General features: G+C 45.1%; 1 protein-coding gene across 1 annotated transcript in view; it reads left to right on the forward strand.

The window, feature by feature from the left end:
• LOC126474683 (facilitated trehalose transporter Tret1-2 homolog) overlaps positions 1-22949 on the forward strand; it is a 64714-nt gene that overhangs the window by 33120 nt on the left and 8645 nt on the right. The window contains exons 3-4 of the mRNA XM_050102162.1: positions 6721-7004; positions 11438-11661. Coding sequence (XP_049958119.1) covers positions 6721-7004; positions 11438-11661 — 508 coding nt within the window. The remainder of the gene's footprint in view (positions 1-6720; positions 7005-11437; positions 11662-22949) is intronic.

Raw genomic sequence — 22949 nt, forward strand, 5'->3', positions numbered from 1 at the left:
TTTGACTACATATAAATGCAATATTATGCAACGTACGTTCAATATGCTATTCCGGATCCATAAACTAGTCCTTCCTCTTCCTAATAGAGGGCGTTCTGCTCGATCTGGACCATCTTGCGCTGCTCCAGAGCCGCTCGCACGGCCGGTGACAAGCCGTTTTCGGCCGCTTGAATCCAGTGGTCGTCCGAACTTGGCGAACTGCGTCGAATATAGTCCCAGGGTGACCTCCATCGTTGTCATGGTCTTCTGAATTGCTGAATACCTTTCGTTGAAGCTGCTCAGTGTCACGAAAGTCGCAGTCTCCACAGTCTTCGCACCGGAATGCAAATGCTTGGGGGCTAACTTCCAAATACACGTGTTCAAACTTTCATTTGAATTTTGAGTGTTTCCTCCCAAGCACCGGTACAACAACTCGTCCTCTGAAAGAAAAAACACTGGTTCGTGAAAAAGGCCGATTTCAGAAAGCTGTATTTTTTATTCAACCTCGAATAACAAACATTTCCGTTCCGTATTCGCAAAAACCGTTTCAGGGGTGGATTCTAAACACTTTTATGAATCCAAAAATGCAATTTTTAAAAAATCGGTTTTTTTAACCAAAAGATAGTAAACCTACCCTTACCGCCAGATTTCACCACACTGTCCTAACGGATACGTTCGTCGTACGTCCCACATTGATCTTGCGGTAATTTCAAGCAGTGTTGCTTGTCTGTAAGCACTGACAACTCTAATCAAACGTCGTTGCTTTCGGTCGTTAAGTGAAGGCCGTCGGCCACTGCGTTGTCCATGGTGAGAAGTAAGGCCTGAAATTTAGTATTTTTGGCACACTCTTGACACTGTGCATCTAGGAATATTGACTTCCTAACGATTTTCGAAATGGAATGTCAGCTGCTCTAGCTACCATATCGCGTTCAAAGCCTGTTAATTTCCGTCGTGATGCCATAACACATCGGAAACCTTTTCACATGAATGAATTGTGTCCAAATGACAGCTCCTGCAATGCACTGCACTTTTATACTATGTCAACGCGATACTACCGCCAACTGTATATGTGCACTTTGCTGTCCCATGAATTCTTTCACTGCAGTGTATACCACCTAATCAGAAGTATCCGGATACTTCTGTGTAATATGGAATTGACCACTAGATGTCAAGAGACGGAAACTGTCCAGTATAAAAGGAGGCGGCGTGTATTGTGTTGTCAGTAAATGTAAATGTCGTCTTACTAGGGCCTCCCTTCAGGTAGACCATCCGCTGGGTGCAAGTCTTTCGATTTGACGCTACTTCGGCGACTTGAGCGTCGATGGGGATGAAATGATGACGTTTAGGACAACACAACACCTAGTCCCTGAGCGGAGGAAATCTCCAACCCAGCCGGAAATCGAACCCGGGCCCTCAGGACTGACATTCTGTCACGCTGACCAATCAGCTACCGGCGGCGGACATGTGTTGTCAGTACAAAAGCAGTAACAGCAGAATGGGCCCGTCACGAGAGCTCAGTGACTTTGAAGATGGTCTGATCATTACATGTCTCCTGAGTAACAAATCCGTCCGGGATATTTAACACACTTCTAAAGTTGTCCCAGTCGACTGTTGGTCAAGTGGTTACGAAATGGAAACGCGAAGGAATAACCGCAGCTAAACCAAGACTAGAAGACAAGTCAGACCACATACACAGACGGACGGCGACCGTCGAGCATTGTGGAGGGTGGTTGCAGAAATGGTTCAAATGGCTCTGAGCACTACGGGACTTAACTTCTGAGGTCATCAGTCCCCTAGAACTTAGAACTACTTAAACCTACCTAACCTAAGGACATCACACAAATCCTTGCCCTAGGTAGAATTCGAACCTGCGACCGTAGCGGTCGCGCGGTTCAAGACTGTAGCGCACAGAATCGCTCGGCCACTCCGGCCGGCAAGGTGGTTGCGGAAAATAGTATAAGATCAGCGGAAGAAATCGCTCACGAGTTCCGAAGTGCCACTAGCAGTACCGTTAGTGCAGCGACTATTAGTAAGAAGGTAAAAAGAGTACGTGCAATAGTCGCTCAGCACCTTAAGCTACACATTCCTGTAGTCACTGCTAAGCGAAGCTTGAGGTGGTGTAAAGAGCGAAACAACTGGATAATAAATGACTAGAAACGAGTGATTTGGAGGCATGAATCATGCTATACCCTGTAACAATCCGATATAAGGATTTAGGGTTTCGCGAATGCATTGAAAACATTTTCGTATAGAGGAAGTGAGGTTACAGTGTAGCAGTATTTTTCACGGTTAAGGTGTGTTCCCCTTATTCCTGTTAAGAAGGCGCTAAACGCGGAAGAATATGAACGCTTTTTATAGCATTGTGTTTTGCATAGAGTAGAGGAGCAGTTCGGAAACGTTAGTTGCATGAGCATGACAGCTGCGCGGAGTGGCCGCGCGGTTTGAGGCGCCATGTCACGGATTGCGCGGCCCTTCCCGCCGGAGGTTCGACTCCTCCCTCGGACATGGATGAGTGTGTTGTTCTTAGGATTAGTTAGTGTAAGCTAGGTGAAGTAGTGTGTAAGTCCAAGGATTGATGACCTCATCAGTTTGGTCCCTTCACACACATTTGAACATTTTTTTAAGCATTACAATGCACTTTGGCATAAAGCAGCAGCTCTTCACAATAGCCTGGACAATGGCCAGTGGAATTAGTGATTGAGTGCTGTGAAATGACATCAGGGTGTGATTCAAAAGTTTCAAGACTTAACTCAGAACTAGAAATTTATTGGACATTTAAGTGCAGCAGACCAAAATTCTTCAAAATATGATCCTTCAGCATCAACACATTGCTGCCAGCCCGTCTTCCACTAACCGTAGCCCTTCTGAAAAGCCTCGGGCGTCATGCTGTCAGCGGCTGTCGTCGAAGCCTGCAGGATGGCATCGAGGGAGTCGAATCGCTCCCCTTTTAAACCTGTCTTGATTCAGAGGAAGAGGAAAAAGTCCCTTGGAGCCAAGTCGAGGCTGTAGGTTGGCTGCGGCACTGAACTTGACCAGAACTTCGGCAGCGGCGCCCGACGTGTGAGCGGGCACGTTGCCGTGGTGGAGGATCCAATCGCCGGGCGGACGCGGTGAACTCGATCCCTCAAGCGGCAGAGCACTCCAGCGTAAAAGTCTCCTGTGACAGTCTGTCCACGAGCAACAAACTCCTTGTGAATTACACCTTTACCATAAAAAAAAATCAACATGCACTTCACACCCGACTAGCTCTTGCGAGCTTTCTTGGGCTTCGGTGAGGAAGCAGTGTACCATTCTGAGCTTTGACGCTTCGACTCAAGATTGTACGTGTAGACCCAAGTCTCATCACCAGTAACCACTTTCTCCAGAAGGTTCGGATCAACATTCAACCGTCGGAACATTTCCTGGCAAACAGTCTTGCGCCGTTTCTTTTGATCCACCGACAAAACTTTCGGCACCAGTTTGGCACACACTTTTCGCAACATCAAATTCTCCGTCACAATCCTCCAAACCGTACTCTGACTGAGTCCTAGTTCATCGGAAATTAATCTCGTACTAAGACGACGGTCATTGTTGAAAAGTTCCCGAACTCTCTCCACATTTTGATCCATTCGGCTTGATGATGGCCTCCCAGAGCGGTTGTCGTCTTCAGCATTCCCGCGGCCATCTTTGAAACGTTTGTGCCCCATGAAAACCATTGCACGGGACATGGCTTCTTCCTTAAAGACCTCTTGAATCATACCGAGAATCACTGTGCTTGTTTTGTTCAGTTGCACGCAAAACTTAATCGCATAATGCTGATCCATTTTCGCCTCTCCCACTTTTCGAGCGAAGTCAATGACACGCACTCACGCTGCAAGCGATGCGCACTCTCCAGGGTTCCAGAGGCAACTGCCGCAGCGTCAGTTCGTTCCCTGAGTCCCCCCACTACTTCCATCACCCAGCGGAACCGGGCCGTGCTCGCTCCCCTGCTCAGAAATGAATAAGTCTTGAAACTTCTGAATCACACCTTGTATACAAAAATTGCTCCCTACATGGTCTTCTTCTAATTACACTGAACACTCTTGTGTGCGTACTTTAATCTCTCTTGTCGTATTATATGACCCCTGCGCGACATATACGGTAAAAGCAGCTCAATGGTAGCAGAGTCTACTTGGAATACAGGGTCTCTAACTTCACGCAACATGGCGTCGAGAGAATACGTCGTCTCTTCCCAGGATTTCGATTGAAGTTACCCTAGCATTTATGTTACACGTTGGCATGAGTTACGTATACCAACTCCTGCCCCTGAATTCATGATATCTGCTGTATTTTCATGCACAGTTGACAATGACTGCTAATACTGGAACAATAACCTACTATTGTATTTCACTTGCTATGGCGCAACAGGCAGTTTACTAGACAGCTCATTTTATACCCCACACGCTTCTTCCCATCCGCCAGAGGAGTCGTTGATAGCGCACATCGCAGGACATCAACATTCCTCGCTGTCAGATGTCATAGATACACCAAATTGATTGCACTACTGGCTTGTATATGGTTTCCTTTACAGATGCACTGTATTCTTCCGAAATCTTGTGAACACGTATTCCATGCTTGCCAGTTCTCTAATTCTCAAAAAAAAAAAAAAAAAAAAAAATGGCTCTGAGCACTATGGGACTTAACTTCTATGGTCAACAGTCCCCTAGAACTTAGAACTACTTAAACCTAACTAACCTAAGGACAGCACACAACACCCAGTCATCACGAGGCAGAGAAAATCCCTGACCCCGCCGGGAACCGAACCCGGAAACCCGGGCGTGGGAAGCGAGAACGCTACCGCACGACCACGAGCTGCGGACTCTAATTCTCACTTTCTGTCACTGTCCCCTTTCATATTGCTAATATATGATGTGCCGTGATACTACCAGTTTCTCTCTCTTTCTTATAGCCATTTTTCTACATTCACGCACATGTAAAGACACTTGTCGTTTCTTGCACCAAGTGGACATTTTGTCCAAGTATTTATGAATTACGTTTGTGCAGTGGCGATACCTATCAGTAGAAAATATCGTTAGCGAACTATCTTATAGTGCTGCTGATCATTCTACCTCGCAAATGCTTACAGCATTGGCAAGCTATTATATTTCCTTGAGGCCCATCGGTTGTTTCTTTACTTTCTGTTGAGCGGTTCCCTCCCATGGATGTTCAAATGTTCAAATGAGTGTGAAATCTTATGGGACTCAACTTCTAAGGTCATCAGTCCCTAAGCTTACACACTACTTAACCTAGATTATCCTAAGCACAAACACACACACACACATGCCCGAGGGAGGATTCGAACCTCCACCGGGACCAGCCGCACGGTCCATGACTACAGTGCCTTAGACCATTCCATGGATGCTATGAGATAAATCTTTATCGAGCCAGTCACATATCTGCCTACATACTCAGTGCGATCGAATCTCGTTAGTGGAAGCAGATGTCAAACAGTGTGAAACGCCTTTCGAAGGGAGGAAGACGGAATCTACTTGCTGGCCTCCATCTGTTGTATGCAAAAATGTATGAACAAAGAAGATTGTGTTTCAGATGGGCGGTTTTCTCTTGGGGTTGATAGTTTTGTGCTACATGTCAACGGGCAACATTAAGTTTCAGTGACAATGTTATCAACGATGCCTGAGCTGCAGACAGGGACTGAATCGAGAAAAGGTACAGTGAAGTGCTTTCACATAGAAAGATTGCTGATGACCATAGCCTCAGTCAGAGTTATAGTAGCGACGGGATCCAAGATGTTCCCAATGCAGGTGCAATGTGAAACAAGGTTGATGGTGTAGCGTGGTGTAATCATGTGACTCAGTCGCTGTTGGCTGTAGACTCCATGGAATTTTCAGAGGTGGTGTGATCTATGGTTCAAATGGCTCTGAGCACTATGGGACTTAACATCTGTGGTCATCAGTCCCCTAGAACTTAGATCTACTTAAACCTAACTAACCTAAGGACATCACACACATCCATGCCCGAGGCAGGATTCGAACCTGCGACCATAGCAGTCGCGCGGTTCCGGACTGTGTGATCTATGGTCCTCTGCTAGAGATGGGATGTGAATTGGGGCTGAGAGTGTAGCATACTTCCGTGTGGGCACGTCACTACTTTTCTTCGTAAAAAGTTTGGTGGTAATGGCATCAGGATGCCTCAACAGGGTGCAAGATGTGAACTAAAGTTATGGGTGTAGCGAGGCGCCATCGTGCGGGCATGTCACTGCTGTCCTTAGACTCCATGGAAGATGGCGATGGGATCTACGATGTGTCAACAGGATGTGGGATGTGAACTGAGAAAGAGGGCGTACGGCGTGTCACTGCTCTCTTTCATTGAAGGTTTGGTGGCAATGGGATCCATGATATCTCAACTGGATGCGGCGTATGTATTGAGGGTGAGGGTGTAATGAAGTGTACTCGTGTGAGCCGGTCGCTACTGTCCTTAGACGCCACGGAACGTTCCACAGCGACTGAAACCATCACTGAAGGTCACATAGAATTGAGCCCGGTGGTGTAGTGAGGTGCTCTGCTGTTCTGAGATTCCAGACAAGTGCGACCACTGGAGGTGCGATGTGAATCGAGGCTCAACTTGTAACAAGGTGCTTCGCTTTCCACAAGCAGGTCAGTGGTGTCCTTGGACTTCGTGGAAGGTTTGGTGACGATGGGATTCGTGGTGCCTCAACTGGAGGTAGGACGTGAATCGAGACAAATGGTGCTCGGGTGCGTGCAGGTCGCTGCTGGCCGTGGGCTCGATGGTGGGCTCGCTGCCCGCGGGCCGCGTGGCGCAGGTGGTGGGCCGTCGCCCCGCTCTCCTGGGGCTGGCGCTGCCGCTGGCCGCCTCCTGGGTGGTCATCCTGGCGGCGGGCGGCGCCGCGACGCTCTACTGCGCGCGCTTGCTGGCCGGGCTCGCCGTCGGCGGTATCAGCGCCGTCGCCCCAGTCTACATCGCAGAGATCGCGCACAGCTCGGTGCGCGGCACGCTCGGCTCTTTCTTCCAGCTCATGATCACCATAGGTAAGTTCAGTTGCATTCGTACTTCTGCACTACTCGCCATTACAATAGCTACACCAAGAAGTAATGCAGATGCTAAACGGGTATTCATTGGACAAATATATTATACTACAACTGACGTGTGATTACATTTTCACGCATTTTGGGTGCATAGATCCTGATAAATCAGTACCTAGAACAACCACCTCTGGCCGTAATAACGGCCTCGATACGCCTGGGCATTGGGTCAAACAGAGCTTGGATGGCGTGTACAGGCACAGCTGCCCATGCAGCTTCAACACGATATCACAGTTCATCAAGAGTAGTGACTGGCGTATTGTGACGAGCCAATTGCTCGGCCACCATTGACCAGACGTTTTCAATTGATGAGAGATCTGAAGAATGTGCTGGCCAGGGCAGCAATCGAACATTTTCCGTATCCAGAAAGGCCCGTACAGGACCTGCAACATGCGGTCGTGCATTATCCTGCTGAAATGTAGGGTTTTGCAGGGAGCGAATGAAGGGTAGACCCACGGGTCGTAACACATCTGAAATGTAACGTCCACTGTTCAAAGTGCCGCCAGTGCGAACAAGAGGTGACCGAGATGTGTAACCAGTGGCACCCCATACCATCACGCCGAGTAATACGCCAGTATGGCGATGACGAATTCACGCTTCCAATGTGCGTTCACCGTGATGTAACCAAACATGGATGCGACCATCATGATGCTGTAAACAGAACCTGAATTCATCCCAAAATATGACGTTCTGCTATTCGTGCACCCAGGTTCGTCGTTGAGTACACCATCGCAGGCGCCCCTGTCTGTGATGCAGCGTCAAGGGTAACCGCAGCGTGGTCTCCGAGCTGATAGTCCATACTGCTGCAAACGTTCTCGAACTGTTCGTGCAGATGGTTGTCTTTCAAACGTCCCCATCTGTTGACTCAGGGATCGACACGTGGCTGCATGATTCGTTACAGCCATGCGGATAAGATGCCTATCTTCTCGACTGCTAATGATATGAGGCCGTTGGGATCCAGCACGGCGTTCCGTATTGCCCTCCTGAACCCACCGATTCTATATTCTGCTAACAGTCATTGAATCTCGACCAATGCGAGCACAATGTCGCGATACGATAAACCGCAATCGCGATAGGCTACAATTTTTTGGGGGCCTTACTTGTTCTGGCTATTTTGTACAAGTCCTTTCTTCGTTGTGAAATAACTCTAGTATTTATAGTGCTCCAATGTTTCTTTAATGTTTTGCATTACTACATTTAATTGCTTTTTTACAAAAACTGCTTTCAGAAATATGTTTAACTTAAAGTTAATATTAGGTTCATTGCAAACTCATCCAAGTCAACATTTTACAAGTTTTCTTTAAAATTTTCATCAGTTTTTTTATTAATCAGCCTCATTAGTTTCTTAGAGTGTTTTAGAACTGTACAAGGAACTAAGTCATGTAATGTGCCTCTTTCTTATTTGCACCGCTGATGACACACAGATGTATGGACGTTCGAAAGATACCCCACTCCAGATGCCTACTAGATATGGTTCCAGTAGCAATGATCACTAGGAGACTGGTTGAGTAGGACCTGCTACTCGCTGACACTAGTAATTCCTGTGGGATACAAAAACAACTGTCATTGACAAAGCACGACACTCGTGGCTGGTTCTTGTAGGTTAGGATTTGACTGCAAGAGGAACACCATTCTTTGTAACACCATTCTTTGTAGACACGTTGCACAGTCTCCATTGATACAGCAAGAAGTCAGGCAACTCTCTTACGTCGTGGTCATGGGCACGCTCAAAAACGATAGCTCGTTACTGCCATTCTGTCATGCCTCAACGTCAACACGTCTTACTGAATTTATTCCTTACCAGTGATTGGTACATACACACCACTCCAATACGATGGCTTGACTCATCAGTGGAGGCTCATATGAGTGTTTGGCAAAAGTCATACACGATTTACAGCTTTCCAAAGGGATTAGTGTGCTCTTTTAATGGGGCCCGTTCCTGAACGTGCTGCGTTTTTAGCATTTTCTTCCCCTGACAGTATCACTGATATATAAATCAGAAGTAGCTCAAAATTTTACGAACAGTCAGGGTTGTTAGTCAAATCACTTCTGAGAAAATTAGGAAGTTATCTGTTATAACGTGATGTTGACAACAATATTTAGTAAAGGCTGAAGCCAATCTGTGAAAAATAATTTACTATGAGAAATATATTTAATAAATAAGATAACTAATCACACTCATCATCATCATATCTTAGAATTTTCTGAAAATAATAGGCAAGGATGTTTAGAAGTTCCTTCTAATTATATGTGCCAATTTTAGGGAATTTAACTTCAGTCATTTAGGAGAAAAGTGTACCGGAGTGACAAAATTAAGGTTTTCAGAAAATCTCAAAAGATTTACAATCTGATTAGCCTACCAGTATGCAAATTAAGAATATTCAAGCTTCATATTCCTGTTGGTCAAGTGTTTCTTTACCCTCCACACCTTTTCCCTTCGTTCTTTTATTTATCCTAGTCTCCTTGGTAAAAGTTTCGTTTATTCACAGCCAATCAATTACTGTTACAGCAGAAACCATATCCCTTTCAGCCTGTATATCTAATTTTTTCTGAACGTGAATTCTAGAAATAATATCATATTTTAAAGTTTTTATTGAATCCATTACACCTATCTCCAACAGTGTCAGCCGACAGATACAGTTTCTTGTTTTCGCTTCCCTATGCAGCTGTTGACGCTTTTTATCGGGATTCTGTGAGAGACCGTCGAGTTATCTCCTAAGAAGATTTAATTTGTCATATTTCTTTATTTATGCTTAGTTGCCGGTATAATAGCAAGGTAAGCTTGTGAGGGTATTGTGTGCCAGTACACCAAATTTCTGCACATGACTGTTGAACCAACTGTTGTGTATTATTCGATGTTGCTTCGAACTGGATTATGGTCCACATCTGAAAGCTCAAAAAAGTAAGGCAAAGAAGAATACATCACATATCATGACGCATTTTAACCCTTTCGTGGGCAAAATTATTGAGCAGTTTTTTTTAATGAATGGAGAGCAGATAGTAGTTAACAGATAGGTATATTTATCATACAGAATATCAATTTGCTCCAACTGTGAAAGTGAGGTCACACAACAAGACGGGAAGTATTCTTCCCACTGCCCTTCCTTGGAGTTAAATGACAAGAACAACTTTTTCAATATATGTCATATTTATTTGATAAATTTACTTCTCTTGTTACAATGATTGTTCGCAATTACTTGCCATGAAATTTTCTGAAACATGGATCTATGCAAAGTGGTATTTGACAATATGTACAAACACAGCGAGGACTCTTTTCCACAGCTTTGGTACTCCAATGACGGCACGTCCGGTAGGTTTCTCCTAAAATGGGTTGATGCTCCCCTACAGCCACATGACGAAAATCTTCAGGTACTTTACCCCTTTTTGCCAGGACAGGTTTTCGTCCAAGCCTTTTTTGGGATGAGAAGCCAGCGATCAATTGTCTGGCTAGATGGATCCTGTATGTGACCTGATCATGCTGTCCACTTTCTCTTTTACTTATTTTCCACAGGATAAAACTGTTCACTGCAGCAACGTCCACCAGGAAATAAAATATTCAGTGCCACCATTTTACAGAACGTCTGCCAATAGCATACCTTTCTCGTAATTGATCAAACTTATCGACACCACCCATTATTTTGTTGTATTCTGCCACAACTTCAGGACAAGAAATCTCTGTACTAGTACCATCCTTGTTTTTCCTTTTCACTGTGGCTGTTCTCGTGGGTCATGAATTGAGGACAGGAAAGTGACTGGACGGTTATCCATCCATTTTACTGCAGTAATGGCTCCTTTTGTTTCAAATTGGTATTCCCCTCGTTCCAATTTTACGTTTTCCTTCATACATTTGGGTAAATACTATAGCTTTGAGGAAAAAATCACAAAATGTCACGCAAACAGCACTGAAAGGTTCCTCTACAGAGCAACACTCAGCTATACAATGCCTCTGCGCGAAGGTACAGCAAAAACGGCGGGAACTTCCATTGGAAGTAGTACCCTATACTGTTCACTAGGTGGTAGCACCGTATAGAGCCGGTAACTGTGAATCCCACGGGACTAGGAGCGAGTTCATTGTAGTGGGAAGCGTTTCCCACGGCTCGCGAAAGGGTTAAAAAGCCAAAGTGGCGTGTCACCGGTACAACTTCAGTTCAAACTAAATTTACAAAAATATGGAAAATGAAAGTGTCCATGAACTACATATTTTGGTAATCGACATGAAATACTCTTTTCTGAAGAGCATAATTTTTTTCAAATATTTAGTCATTTTTCACGAGCAGTTCTCCTTAACAATCAGACTAACATTTTGTATGGTGAGCTTTTTACAGACCCATGTGGTGTTAACGAAGGGGTGCAAGTACTCTAGCGGGCGCTGCCGCCAGGTGTGCTGTACACGTACTGCGTGGGGGCGGCAGCGCCGTACCACGCTCTGGCGGGGGCGTGCCTGGCGCCGGTGGTGGTGTTCTGCGTGGCCTTCTTCTTCATGCCGGAGACGCCGTCGCACCTGCTGACGAAGGGCCGGCGCCGCGACGCGGTGCGCGCGCTGCTGCGGCTGCGGGGCGCCCAGTACGACTACCGCGACGAGATAGCGCTGCTGCAGGCCGAGGTGACGTGTTTACACACACATTTATACGCCTCTGCAGGTCGCCTTTTGTATCTACAACTACAGTAGCGTAAACAGTAATCGCCCTCACTTCATACGCAAATAAACAGATACACTTACAGATAGACTAGTTTTCACATTTTTTCCATGAGATATAGGGTGTAACAGCTGTAAGTGCAGGTATTTCTAAAGGTGACTGAGGACGGTGTACCGAACATTACATTACTGTTTACTTCATTTGCAGATTAATAATTATAGCCATTACCAGTCAAATGTTTTTGTGTTGGTTAGTACCTCCTAGTTTACGTGGCAAGAGGAAGCCTTTAATGTTTATTTTCCCCTGGGCAGCGGGCCAGGTGTTGAAGTGTAGATGCACGGAAGCAAAAAGGTTAGGCTATACTGACAGGTGATGTACTGAGTGGTGCAGTACGACCATGCAGGATACATCAGGTCGTCAAATTTGTGATGTGTTTGTAGGAAGACTGTTCGATGCAGAAAAAAAACTACCGACAAATGTGTGCTGATATGAAGATACCACACACAAAAATAACTGCACATATACCAATTAACCTGTATCCCATTCCAAAATTAAGTTAAAAATAAATTCGGCTTACTGGTTCAAGCTAATCGAGACTTCTCCATTAGTTGTAAGGCAAACGTCCCTACGAAATATTGTTAATTGGTATTCTCGCTTCCCCATTATCAGCTCGCTTGGTGTCTAGCCGAAAAGTCTCTGACTCTATAATAAGTCATAAACTAGCATTTCATTATCTTTAAGGGGAGAAAGTTAAATGTAAAATACAAAAGTATCCATATATAACCTGCCTAGATTGCCACTAAACGCTACAGATTTCTCTTGCCACATTAAAAGTACGACGGATAGTTAAACGTCTGGCTCATAACGGGGTCGTTAGGTCGTTAGAGACCGAGCACAAGCTCGGATTGTCCCAAGAGTGCGAAGGAAATCAGCTGTGCCATCCCGGAATTTTCCTGAAGCGATTTTGGAAAATCACGGAAAATCTTCGTGTGGATGGCCGGACATGGATTTGAATTGTCGTTCTCCCGCATGCGAGTCCAGCCTGCCAACACCATTCCCCATGTCACGTTAAGTGAATCTATTGGTTGGGTGGAGTAATTCACGGAAACTTCAAGGTGGCAAGTCAAACAATCTTATTTGGCCGCTCCACTCGACGATTCCACTGCTCTTACTATCACCATCCCATTCCTCTCAGTAACAGGGAAAAATGTCTGTCACTAATCCTTGACAGTAAACTACACTACTGAGCATTAAAATTGCTACACCACGAAGATGATGTGCTACAGACGCGAAATTTAACCGACAGGAAGAAGATGCTGTGATATGCAAATCAATAGCTTTTCAGAGCAATCACACAAGATTGGCGCCGGTAGCGACATCTACAACGTGTTGACATGAGGAAAGTTTCCCACCGATTTCTCATACACAAACAGCAGTTGACCGCCGTTGCCGGGTGAAACGTTTTTGTGATACCACGTGTAAGGAGGAGAAATGCCTACCATCACGTTTCCGACTTTGATTAAGGTCGGATTGTAGCCTATCGCGATTGCGGTTTATCGTATTGCGACATTGCTGCTCGTGTTGGTCGGTATCGAATGACTGTTAGCAGAATATGGACTTGGTGGGTTCAAGAGGGTTATACGGAACGCCGTGCTGGATCCCAACGGCCACGTATCACTAGCAGTCGAGATGCTAGGCGTCTTATCCGCTTGGCTGTATCGGATCGTGCAGCCACGTCTCGATCCCTGAGTCAACAGATAGGGACGTTTGCAAGACAACAACCATCTGCACGAACAGTTCGACGACGTTTGCAGCAGCATGGACTATCAGCTCGGAGACCATGGCTGCGGTTACCCTTGACGCTGCATCACAGACAGGAGCGCCTGCGATGGTGTACTCAACGACGAACCTGGGTGATCGAATGGTAAAACGACATTTTTTCGGATGAATCCAGGTTCTGTCTGCAGCATCATGATGGTCGCATCCGTGTTTGGCGAAATCGCGCTGAACGCACCTTGGAAGCGTGTATTCGTCATCGACATACTGGCGTATCACCCGGCATGATGGTATGAAGTGCCATTGGCTACACTTCTTGGTCACCTCTTGTTCGCACTTTGAACAGTGGACGCTACATTTCAGATGTGTTACGACCCGTGGCTCTACCCTGCATTCGATCACTGCGAAACCCTACATTTCAGCAGGATAATGCACGACCGCATGTTGCAGGTCCTGTACGGGCCTTTCTGGATACAGAAAATGTTTGACTGCTGCCCTGGCCAGCACATTCTCCAGATCTCTCACCAACTGAAAACGTCTGGTCAATGGTGGCTGAGCAACTGGCTCGTCACAATACGCCAGTCACTACTCTTGATGAACTGTGGTAGCGTGTTGAAGCTGCATGGGCAGCTGTACCTGTACACGCCATCCAAGCTTTGGCTCAATGCCCAGGCGTATCAAGGCCGTTATTACGGCCAGAGGTAGTTGTTCAGGGTACTGATTTCTCAGGATCTATGCACCCAAATTGCTTGAAAATGTAATCACATGTCAGTTCTAGTATAATATATTTGTCCAATGAACACCCGTTTATCATCTGCATTTTTACTTGATGTAACAATTTTAATGGCCAGTAGCGTTTATATAAAATAAAGTACAAAATAATACATCTTTTAGCTCATCACGGGGCTCAGTCTCCTGTTAGGAAATATTCTTCTCATTCTCTTTTCCTTTGTTTTCTCGTCATAAACGGTACATATCTTCTCATTGATAATATTTTTTTATCTCTGTGTGGTGGAGTAAAACTTTTATCACATCATAATCAGAGTTAGCAAGTACATAACTTCCTTCTTGGGGAATTTGTGTTATTCTGTATGGTGCAGTATATAAATACTGCCATTTCTTATTTAAGGTGTTCTTTATCGATGCCTTTGGATGGTTTCTCAACAATATTTCTTCTCCAACAGCATAGGTTATTACCTTATTCAAGGTCCGCCCCGGTAGCTGAGTGGTCAGCGTGACAGACTGTCAATCCTAAGGGCCCGGGTTCGATTCCCGGCTGGGTCGGAGATTTTCTTCGCTCAGGGACTGGGTGTTGTGTTGTCCTAATCATCATCATTTCATCCCCATCGACGCGCAGGTCGCCGAAGTGGCGTCAAATCGAAAGACCTGCACCAGGCGAACGGTCTACCCGACGGGAGTCCCTAGCCACACGACATTTCCATTTTTACCTTCTTCACATTTTTATCGAATTTTGTCTTCCGTAATTGAGCTTAATGTTGAAGATGTAAGTAAACTTTCTTCGAGATCTCCTCCTTAGTGAGATTGTCTTTTTCAATTTGTGGCCATCCCTTTAACCGGTCTTGGGAATGATCCTTCCTATACTCCCTGCCGCCGTTGGATAAGCAGCTGCAGCAGCAAGTCGTATACTCCTAGCTCACTCATTTGTTACATAGTTTAATTCTTAATTTCTTTGCGTGTTTTTGGTACTTGCATTGTTTAATTCATAAATTTCGAGCGTATTATAGTATTTGAGAGTTGTAGCATCGCGTTTTAGTACCTGAATAGTGTAAATTCGCGTAGTCGTTTGTCTACTGTTTTGTTTTGAACGGCCAGTGTCGGTTGGTCGCAGTCAGTGTGCTCCCTGCCGCCGTTGGATAAGCAGCTGCAGCAGCAAGTCGTATACTCCTAGCTCACTCATTTGTTACATAGTTTAATTCTTAATTTCTTTGCGTGTTTTTGGTACTTGCATTGTGTAATTCATAAATTTCGGGCGTATTATAGTATTTGAGAGTTGTAGCATCGCGTTTTAGTACCTGAATAGTGTAATTTCGCTTAGTCTCCTTCCGCCGCCGAGCAGTGTCAGCAGTGCGCAAGTAGCAGCATTACTGCATTTACTAGGCAATCTTGTATTTTAATAACCGTTTAAATTTTGTCGATTTGTTTGCGCTCTCTGTAGATTAGTTCAGACGTTCTTAGCAAAACAGTTTTTAGCATGGATAGGGACTGCAACTGCTGTGTTCGGATGCAGGCTGAGTTGGCATCCCTTCGCTCCCAGCTTCAGGCAGTGTTGGCTTCGGTCACACAGCTTGAGGCTGTTGCCAATGGGCATCACTGTGGGGGTCGGGATGGGGGTTTGTCGGGGACGGCCAGCTCGTCCCACGCATCCCCTGATCGGACTACGACTGTGGTTGCCCGGGATACTGCCCGCATTGAGGCTGATCCCTCACCTGTGGTAGAGTGGGAGGTCGTTTCAAGGTGTGGCAGGGGGCGAAAGACATTCCGGAGGGCTGAACGGAAAGCCTCTCCAGTTTGTCTGACGAACCGGTTTCAGGCTCTGTCTCAGGCTGATACTGATCTTCGGCCTGACATGGCTGCTTGTCCTGTTCCAGAGGTTGCCCCTCAGTCTGCAAGATCCGGGCAGTCGCAGAGGGTGGGCTTACTGGTAGTTGGGAGCTCCAACGTCAGGCGCGTAATGGGGCCCCTTAGGGAAATGGCAGCAAGAGAGGGGAAGAAAACCAATGTGCACTCCGTGTGCATACCGGGGGGAGTCATTCCAGATGTGGAAAGGGTCCTTCCGGATGCCATGAAGGGTACAGGGTGCACCCATCTGCAGGTGGTCGCTCATGTCGGCACCAATGATGTGTGTCGCTATGGATCGGAGGAAATCCTCTCTGGCTTCCGGCGGCTATCTGATTTGGTGAAGACTGCCAGTCTCGCTAGCGGGATGAAAGCAGAGCTCACCATCTGCAGCATCGTCGACAGGACTGACTGCGGACCTTTGGTACAGAGCCGAGTGGAGGGTCTGAATCAGAGGCTGAGACGGTTCTGCGACCGTGTGGGCTGCAGATTCCTTGACTTGCGCCATAGGGTGGTGGGGTTTCGGGTTCCGCTGGATAGGTCAGGAGTCCACTACACGCAACAAGCGGCTACACGGGTAGCAGGGGTTGTGTGGCGTGGGCTGGGCGGTTTTTTAGGTTAGATGGCCTTGGGCAAGTACAGAAAGGGCAACAGCCTCAACGGGTGCGGGGCAAAGTCAGGACATGCGGGGACCAAGCAGCAATCGGTATTGTAATTGTCAACTGTCGAAGCTGCGTTGGTAAAGTACCGGAACTTCAAGCGCTGATAGAAAGCACCGAAGCTGAAATCGTTATAGGTACAGAAAGCTGGCTTAGGCCAGAGATAAATTCTGCCGAAATTTTTACAAAGGTACACACGGTGTTTAGAAAGGATAGATTGCATGCAACCGGCGGTGGAGTGTTCATCGCTGTTAGTAGTAGTTTATCCTGTAGTGAAGTAGAAGTGGATAGTTCCTGTGAATTATTATGGGTGGAGGTTACACTAAACAACCGAACTAGGTTAATAATTGGCTCCTTTTACCGACCTCCCGACTCAGCAGCATTAGTGGCAGAACAACTGAGAGAAAATTTGGAATACATTTCACATAAATTTTCTCAGCATGTTATAGTCTTAGGTGGAGATTTCAATTTACCAGATATAGACTGGGACACTCAGATGTTTAGGACGGGTGGTAGGGACAGAGCATCGAGTGACATTATACTGAGTGCACTATCCGAAAATTACCTCGAGCAATTAAACAGAGAACCGACTCGTGGAGATAACATCTTGGACCTACTGATAACAAACAGACCCGAACTTTTCAAATCTGTATGTACAGAACAGGGAATCAGTGATCATAAGGCCGTTGCAGCATCCCTGAATATGGAAGTTAATAGGAATATAAAAAAAGGGAGGAAGGTTTATCTGTTTAACAAGAGTAATAGAAGGCAGATTTCAGACTACCTAACAGATCAAAACGAAAATTTCTGTTCCGACACTGACAATGTTGAGTGTTTATGGAAAAAGTTCAAGGCAATCGTAAAATGCGTTTTAGACAGGTACGTGCCGAGTAAAACTGTGAGGGACGGGAAAAACCCACCGTGGTACAACAACAAAGTTAGGAAACTACTGCGAAAGCAAAGAGAGCTCCACTCCAAGTTTAAACGCAGCCAAAACCTCTCAGACAAACTGAAGCTAAACGATGTCAAAGTTAGCGTAAGGAGGGCTATGCGTGAAGCGTTCATTGAATTCGAAAGTAAAATTCTATGTACCGACTTGACAGAAAATCCTAGGAAGTTCTGGTCTTACGTTAAATCAGTAAGTGGCTCGAAACAGCATATCCAGACACTACGGGATGATGATGGCATTGAAACAGAGGATGACACGCGTAAAGCTGAAATACTAAACACCTTTTTCCAAAGCTGTTTCACAGAGGAAGGCCGCACTGCAGTTCCTTCTCTAAATCCTCGCATAAACGAAAAAATGGCTGACATCGAAATAAGTGTCCAAGGAATAGAAAAGCAACTGGAATCACTCAATAGAGGAAAGTCCACTGGACCTGATAGGATACCAATTCGATTCTACACAGAGTACGCGAAAGAACTTGCCCCCCTTCTAACAGCCGTGTACCGCAAGTCTCTAGAGGAACGGAGGGTTCCAAATGATTGGAAAAGAGCACAGATAGTCCCAGTCTTCAAGAAGGGTCGTCGAGCAGATGCGCAAAACTATAGACCTATATCTCTTACGTCGATCTCTTGTAGAATTTTAGAACATGTTTTTTGCTCGAGTATCATGTCGTTTTTGGAAACCCAGAATCTACTATGTAGGAATCAACATGGATTCCGGAAACAGCGATCGTGTGAGACCCAACTCGCTTTATTTGTTCATGAGACCCAGAAAATATTAGATACAGGCTCCCAGGTAGATGCTATTTTTCTTGACTTCCGGAAGGCGTTCGATACAGTTCCGCACTGTCGCCTGATAAACAAAGTAAGAGCCTACGGAATATCAGACCAGCTGTGTGGCTGGATTGAAGAGTTTTTAGCAAACTGAACACAGCATGTTGTTATCAATGGAGAGACGTCTACAGACGTTAAAGTAACCTCTGGCGTCCCACAGGGGAGTGTTATGGGACCATTGCTTTTCACAATATATATAAATGACTTAGTAGATGGTGTCGGAAGTTCCATGCGGCTTTTCGCGGATGATGCTGTAGTATACAGAGAAGTTGCTGCATTAGAAAATTGTAGCGAAATACAGGAAGATCTGCAGCGGATAGGCACTTGGTGCAGGGAGTGGCAACTGACCCTTAACATAGACAAATGTAATGTATTGCGAATACATAGAAAGAAGGATCCTTTATTGTATGATTATATGATAGCGGAACAAACACTGGTAGCAGTTACTTCTGTAAAATATCTGGGAGTATGCGTACGGAACGATTTGAAGTGGAATGATCATATAAAACTAATTGTTGGTAAGGCGGGTACCAGGTTGAGATTCATTGGGAGAGTGCTTAGAAAATGTAGTCCATCAACAAAGGAGTTGGCTTACAAAACACTCGTTCGACCTATACTTGAGTATTGCTCATCAGTGTGGGATCCGTACCAGGTTGGGTTGATGGAGGAGATAGAGAAGATCCAAAGAAGAGCGGCGCGTTTCGTCACTGGGTTATTTGGTAACCGTGATAGCGTTACGGAGATGTTTAATAAACTCAAGTGGCAGACTCTGCAAGAGAGGCGCTCTGCATCGCGGTGTAGCTTGCTCGCCAGGTTTCGAGAGGGTGCGTTTCTGGATGAGGTATCGAATATATTGCTTCCCCCTACTTATACTTCCCGAGGAGATCACGAATGTAAAATTAGAGAGATTAGAGCGCGCACGGAGGCTTTCAGACAGTCGTTCTTCCCGCGAACCATACGCGACTGGAACAGGAAAGGGAGGTAATGACAGTGGCACGTAAAGTGCCTTCCCCCACACACCGTTGGGTGGCTTGCGGAGTATCAATGTAGATGTAGATGTAGATGTAGACATCACTTGGTTAGGCGAATATCCTGTAGAAGTATGAGGCAAGTCGTTATAAATCCTTTCAAATTCTGATAACCACTCGATCCATTTTTAATGTTGATTGTGGTATATGTACGTAGGAATCGATTCAATTCGCAGAACAATCTTCCGATTGGATTCCCACGGATATATATATAGTTAATATTGTATTCCTTCATAGTCGCCATCCAAATTCTGCTGGTGTAATAGGCAACATTGTCTGTCAATATCATCTTCGGTTTTCCAAACTCTGTTATGAAATCATTGACAAATTTCTTTAACACAGGACACACATTTAGATTCCTCAAGGGATACAATTTCACATACTTCGAAAAAATATGGTAGAATGCCAGAATATACTGAAATCTTCCACGAGCAGTAGGACATGTTCCACACATATCACATGATACCAATGTTAAAGGTTGGTGTCGTATGATTGGATGTAATTCAACTTTTCGGCAATAGTTGATGGGTTTAGTTTTCTGGCAAATCTTACATTTCTTTAGAATGTAAGTAGCCAAGCGTCCTAAATTGGGATGGTAGCAATATTAGGCTAACTTGGCTTCACATTTTAAAGATCCAAAGTGTCCCCACTTCAGATGTGTATACCACAGTAAAGATTCCAGTTGTTCCTTTGGAACGCATACTTTGCATGGTTCAGCATGAGTTTTTCTTCGAAATAATATATTAGATTGTAAAGTATATAGACTACTCGAATGATTCGTAGCTCCTTGGCTGATTACATCTCGAATAAGTTTCCAATAAGCATCTTGTTCTTGCACCTGCAACATGTTGTGACACAACTTTGAAATTTGTTTCTCACAAAATCCAATAGACAGATTCATTACTTTGAAATCTAAAGTCTGTTCCTCAAATGCTTCATTATCCTGCCTGCTAGGCAAACGAGATAGAGCATCAGATACAACGTTGTCTTTACCTTTTACATATTGCATTGAAATGTTATATTCTTGAAGTAACAAGACCCATCTGGTTAACCTTGAGTGAAACATTCTTCCCGTTAAAATATAACACAAAGCTTTATGGTCACAAAATATGGTTACCCGTTTTCCATAGACAAAATATCTAATCTTTTTAAGCGCACATACCACAACTAGTATCTCTAACTCTGTGGTACAGTATGCCCTTTCACATTTAGAGATGGTTCTGCTTGCGAATCCAATAATCTTAATGGTATTCGTATCGAGTGGATCATCCATTTGGAAAAGCGTAGCGCCTAGGCCTATTTTGGAAGAATCAGTGGCAATGTAAAAATCCTGTTCAAGTTTCGGATAACTAGGCGTTAACTAAAGCCTCTCGGATTTTGTCAAACGCTTGGCTGCACTCACGGATCCGTTTCCACATGATGTTCTTTCGTAATAAGTGTAATAAACATTCTTGGCTGATTAATTAATTAGGCAAAATCGTCGAAAAATGAAGCTAATCCCATGAAAGATTTTAATTCCTTTTTATTTTTAGGATAGGGACACACTTCGATAGTACTTAATTAGGCAAAATCGTCGAAAAATGAAGCTAATCCCATGAAAGATTTTAATTCCTTTTTATTTTTAGGATAGGGACACACTTCGATAGTACTCATTTCCTTAGGATGCGGCATAATACCGTCCGGAGAAATTATATGTCCTAGGAACTTCAGTTGACTTCTGGCGAATCTACTGTTACTGCATACTCTAAAAATTTCGCAACTACTTTTTCAAGCAGATCGAGATGTTCCGCCCATGTTTCGGTAGCGATCAATAGGCTGTCCACATACAAGGTAACTCTATCGAGCGAATCTCGTCCAAGTACAATGTCTAGCGCAGATATAAATACACCTTCACTGATATTTAGTCCAAATGGCATAACAGTGAGTTGGTAACTTCTGCCCAGAAAAATAAAAGCAGTATACTTTCGAGATTCAATAGAGACTTTCGTTTGCCAGTACGAACTTCTCATAATTGTTCAAATGGTTCAAATGGCTCTGAGCACTATGGGACTCAACTGCTGAGGTCATTAGTCCCCTAGAACTTAGAACTAGATAAAACTTAACTAACCTAAGGACATCACAAACATCCATGCCCGAGGCAGGATTCAAACCTGCGACCGTAGCGGTCTTGCGGTTCCAGACTGCAGCGCCTTTAACCGCACGGCCACTTCGGCCGGCTCTCATAATGGATGTCAGGAAGTGGGCACCACAGAGTTTCTGAATTCTCTCATCTAAGTTCTCAGGTCTTATCTGTACCATTATGATTATCTTGTTTATCTCTCTGGCGTGTAGAAATAATCTACTAACAATGGGGTAGTTTACTTTAAATGTTTCCAAGTGCTCTACCGAACATCAGCTGCACGTCAACTACAAGAATCTCGAGAACACTGATGTTATCGAACACAGCCATGCAAATAACCTAAGGAGTTATGCAGCCTCTCAGGGAAATACCGTCCAGGGCTGGAAAGAAATCCAGTGCGCCGGGGGACCTCATCCTAGATGTGGAGGAGGCCCTGCCTGCGGCAGTCGAGGATGCAGAGTGCAGATGTCCGCCAGTTGTGGCTTACGTCTGCACCAAAGAGGTCTGTCGCTTGGTTTCTGAGCCCATCGTCCGTTGGTACGCTGGCGCAGGTGGTGAAGACTGCTGGCCTCGCTCGCAGAGTGCAGAGTTCACAATTTTGCAGCATCGTCCCAAAAATTGATCGTCGTCCTTTCGTTTCGAGCTTAGTGTCTCAACCGCGCCTCCGTCGATTCTGTGACAATCGTGGTTGCAGATTTCTGATCCTGCGTTTTGCGGTGGGCGATTGTAGGACTCCCTTGATATGTCATGGGTGCAGTGCAAAGAGAAAGCAGCTAGTGGGACCTGAGGTTCTGCAGCTGCTTTCGATGGTTAATCGACAGGGGAAATACAGCCTCAACGAAACTATCTCCTGATATCCACAAAAACGTAAACGACCACATTCCATAGCAACCTTCAACCACTTCGACTTTACGTAATCAAAAAATTATTTAAAACAAAGAATTTCGTAATGACACAATATTACAATGTGTTGTTGTTGTGGTCTTCAGTCCTGAGGCTGGTTAGATGCAGTTCTCCATGCTACTCTATCCTGTGCAAGCTTCTTCATCTCCCAGTACATACTGCAGCCTACATCCTTCTGAATCTGCTTAGTGTATTCGTTTCTTGGTCTCCCTGTACGATTTTTACCCTCCACGCTGCCCTCCAATACTAAATTGGTGATCCCTTGACGCCTCAGAACATATCCTACCAACCGATCCCTCCTAGTCACGTTGTGTCACAAACTCCTCTTCTCCCCAATTCTATTCAATACCTCCTCATTAGTTATGTGATCTACCCATCTAATCTTCAGCATTCTTCTGTAACACCACATTTCG

This window comes from Schistocerca serialis, chromosome 4, assembly GCF_023864345.2.
Source record: "Schistocerca serialis cubense isolate TAMUIC-IGC-003099 chromosome 4, iqSchSeri2.2, whole genome shotgun sequence".
Classification (NCBI taxonomy): Eukaryota; Metazoa; Arthropoda; class Insecta; order Orthoptera; family Acrididae; genus Schistocerca; species Schistocerca serialis.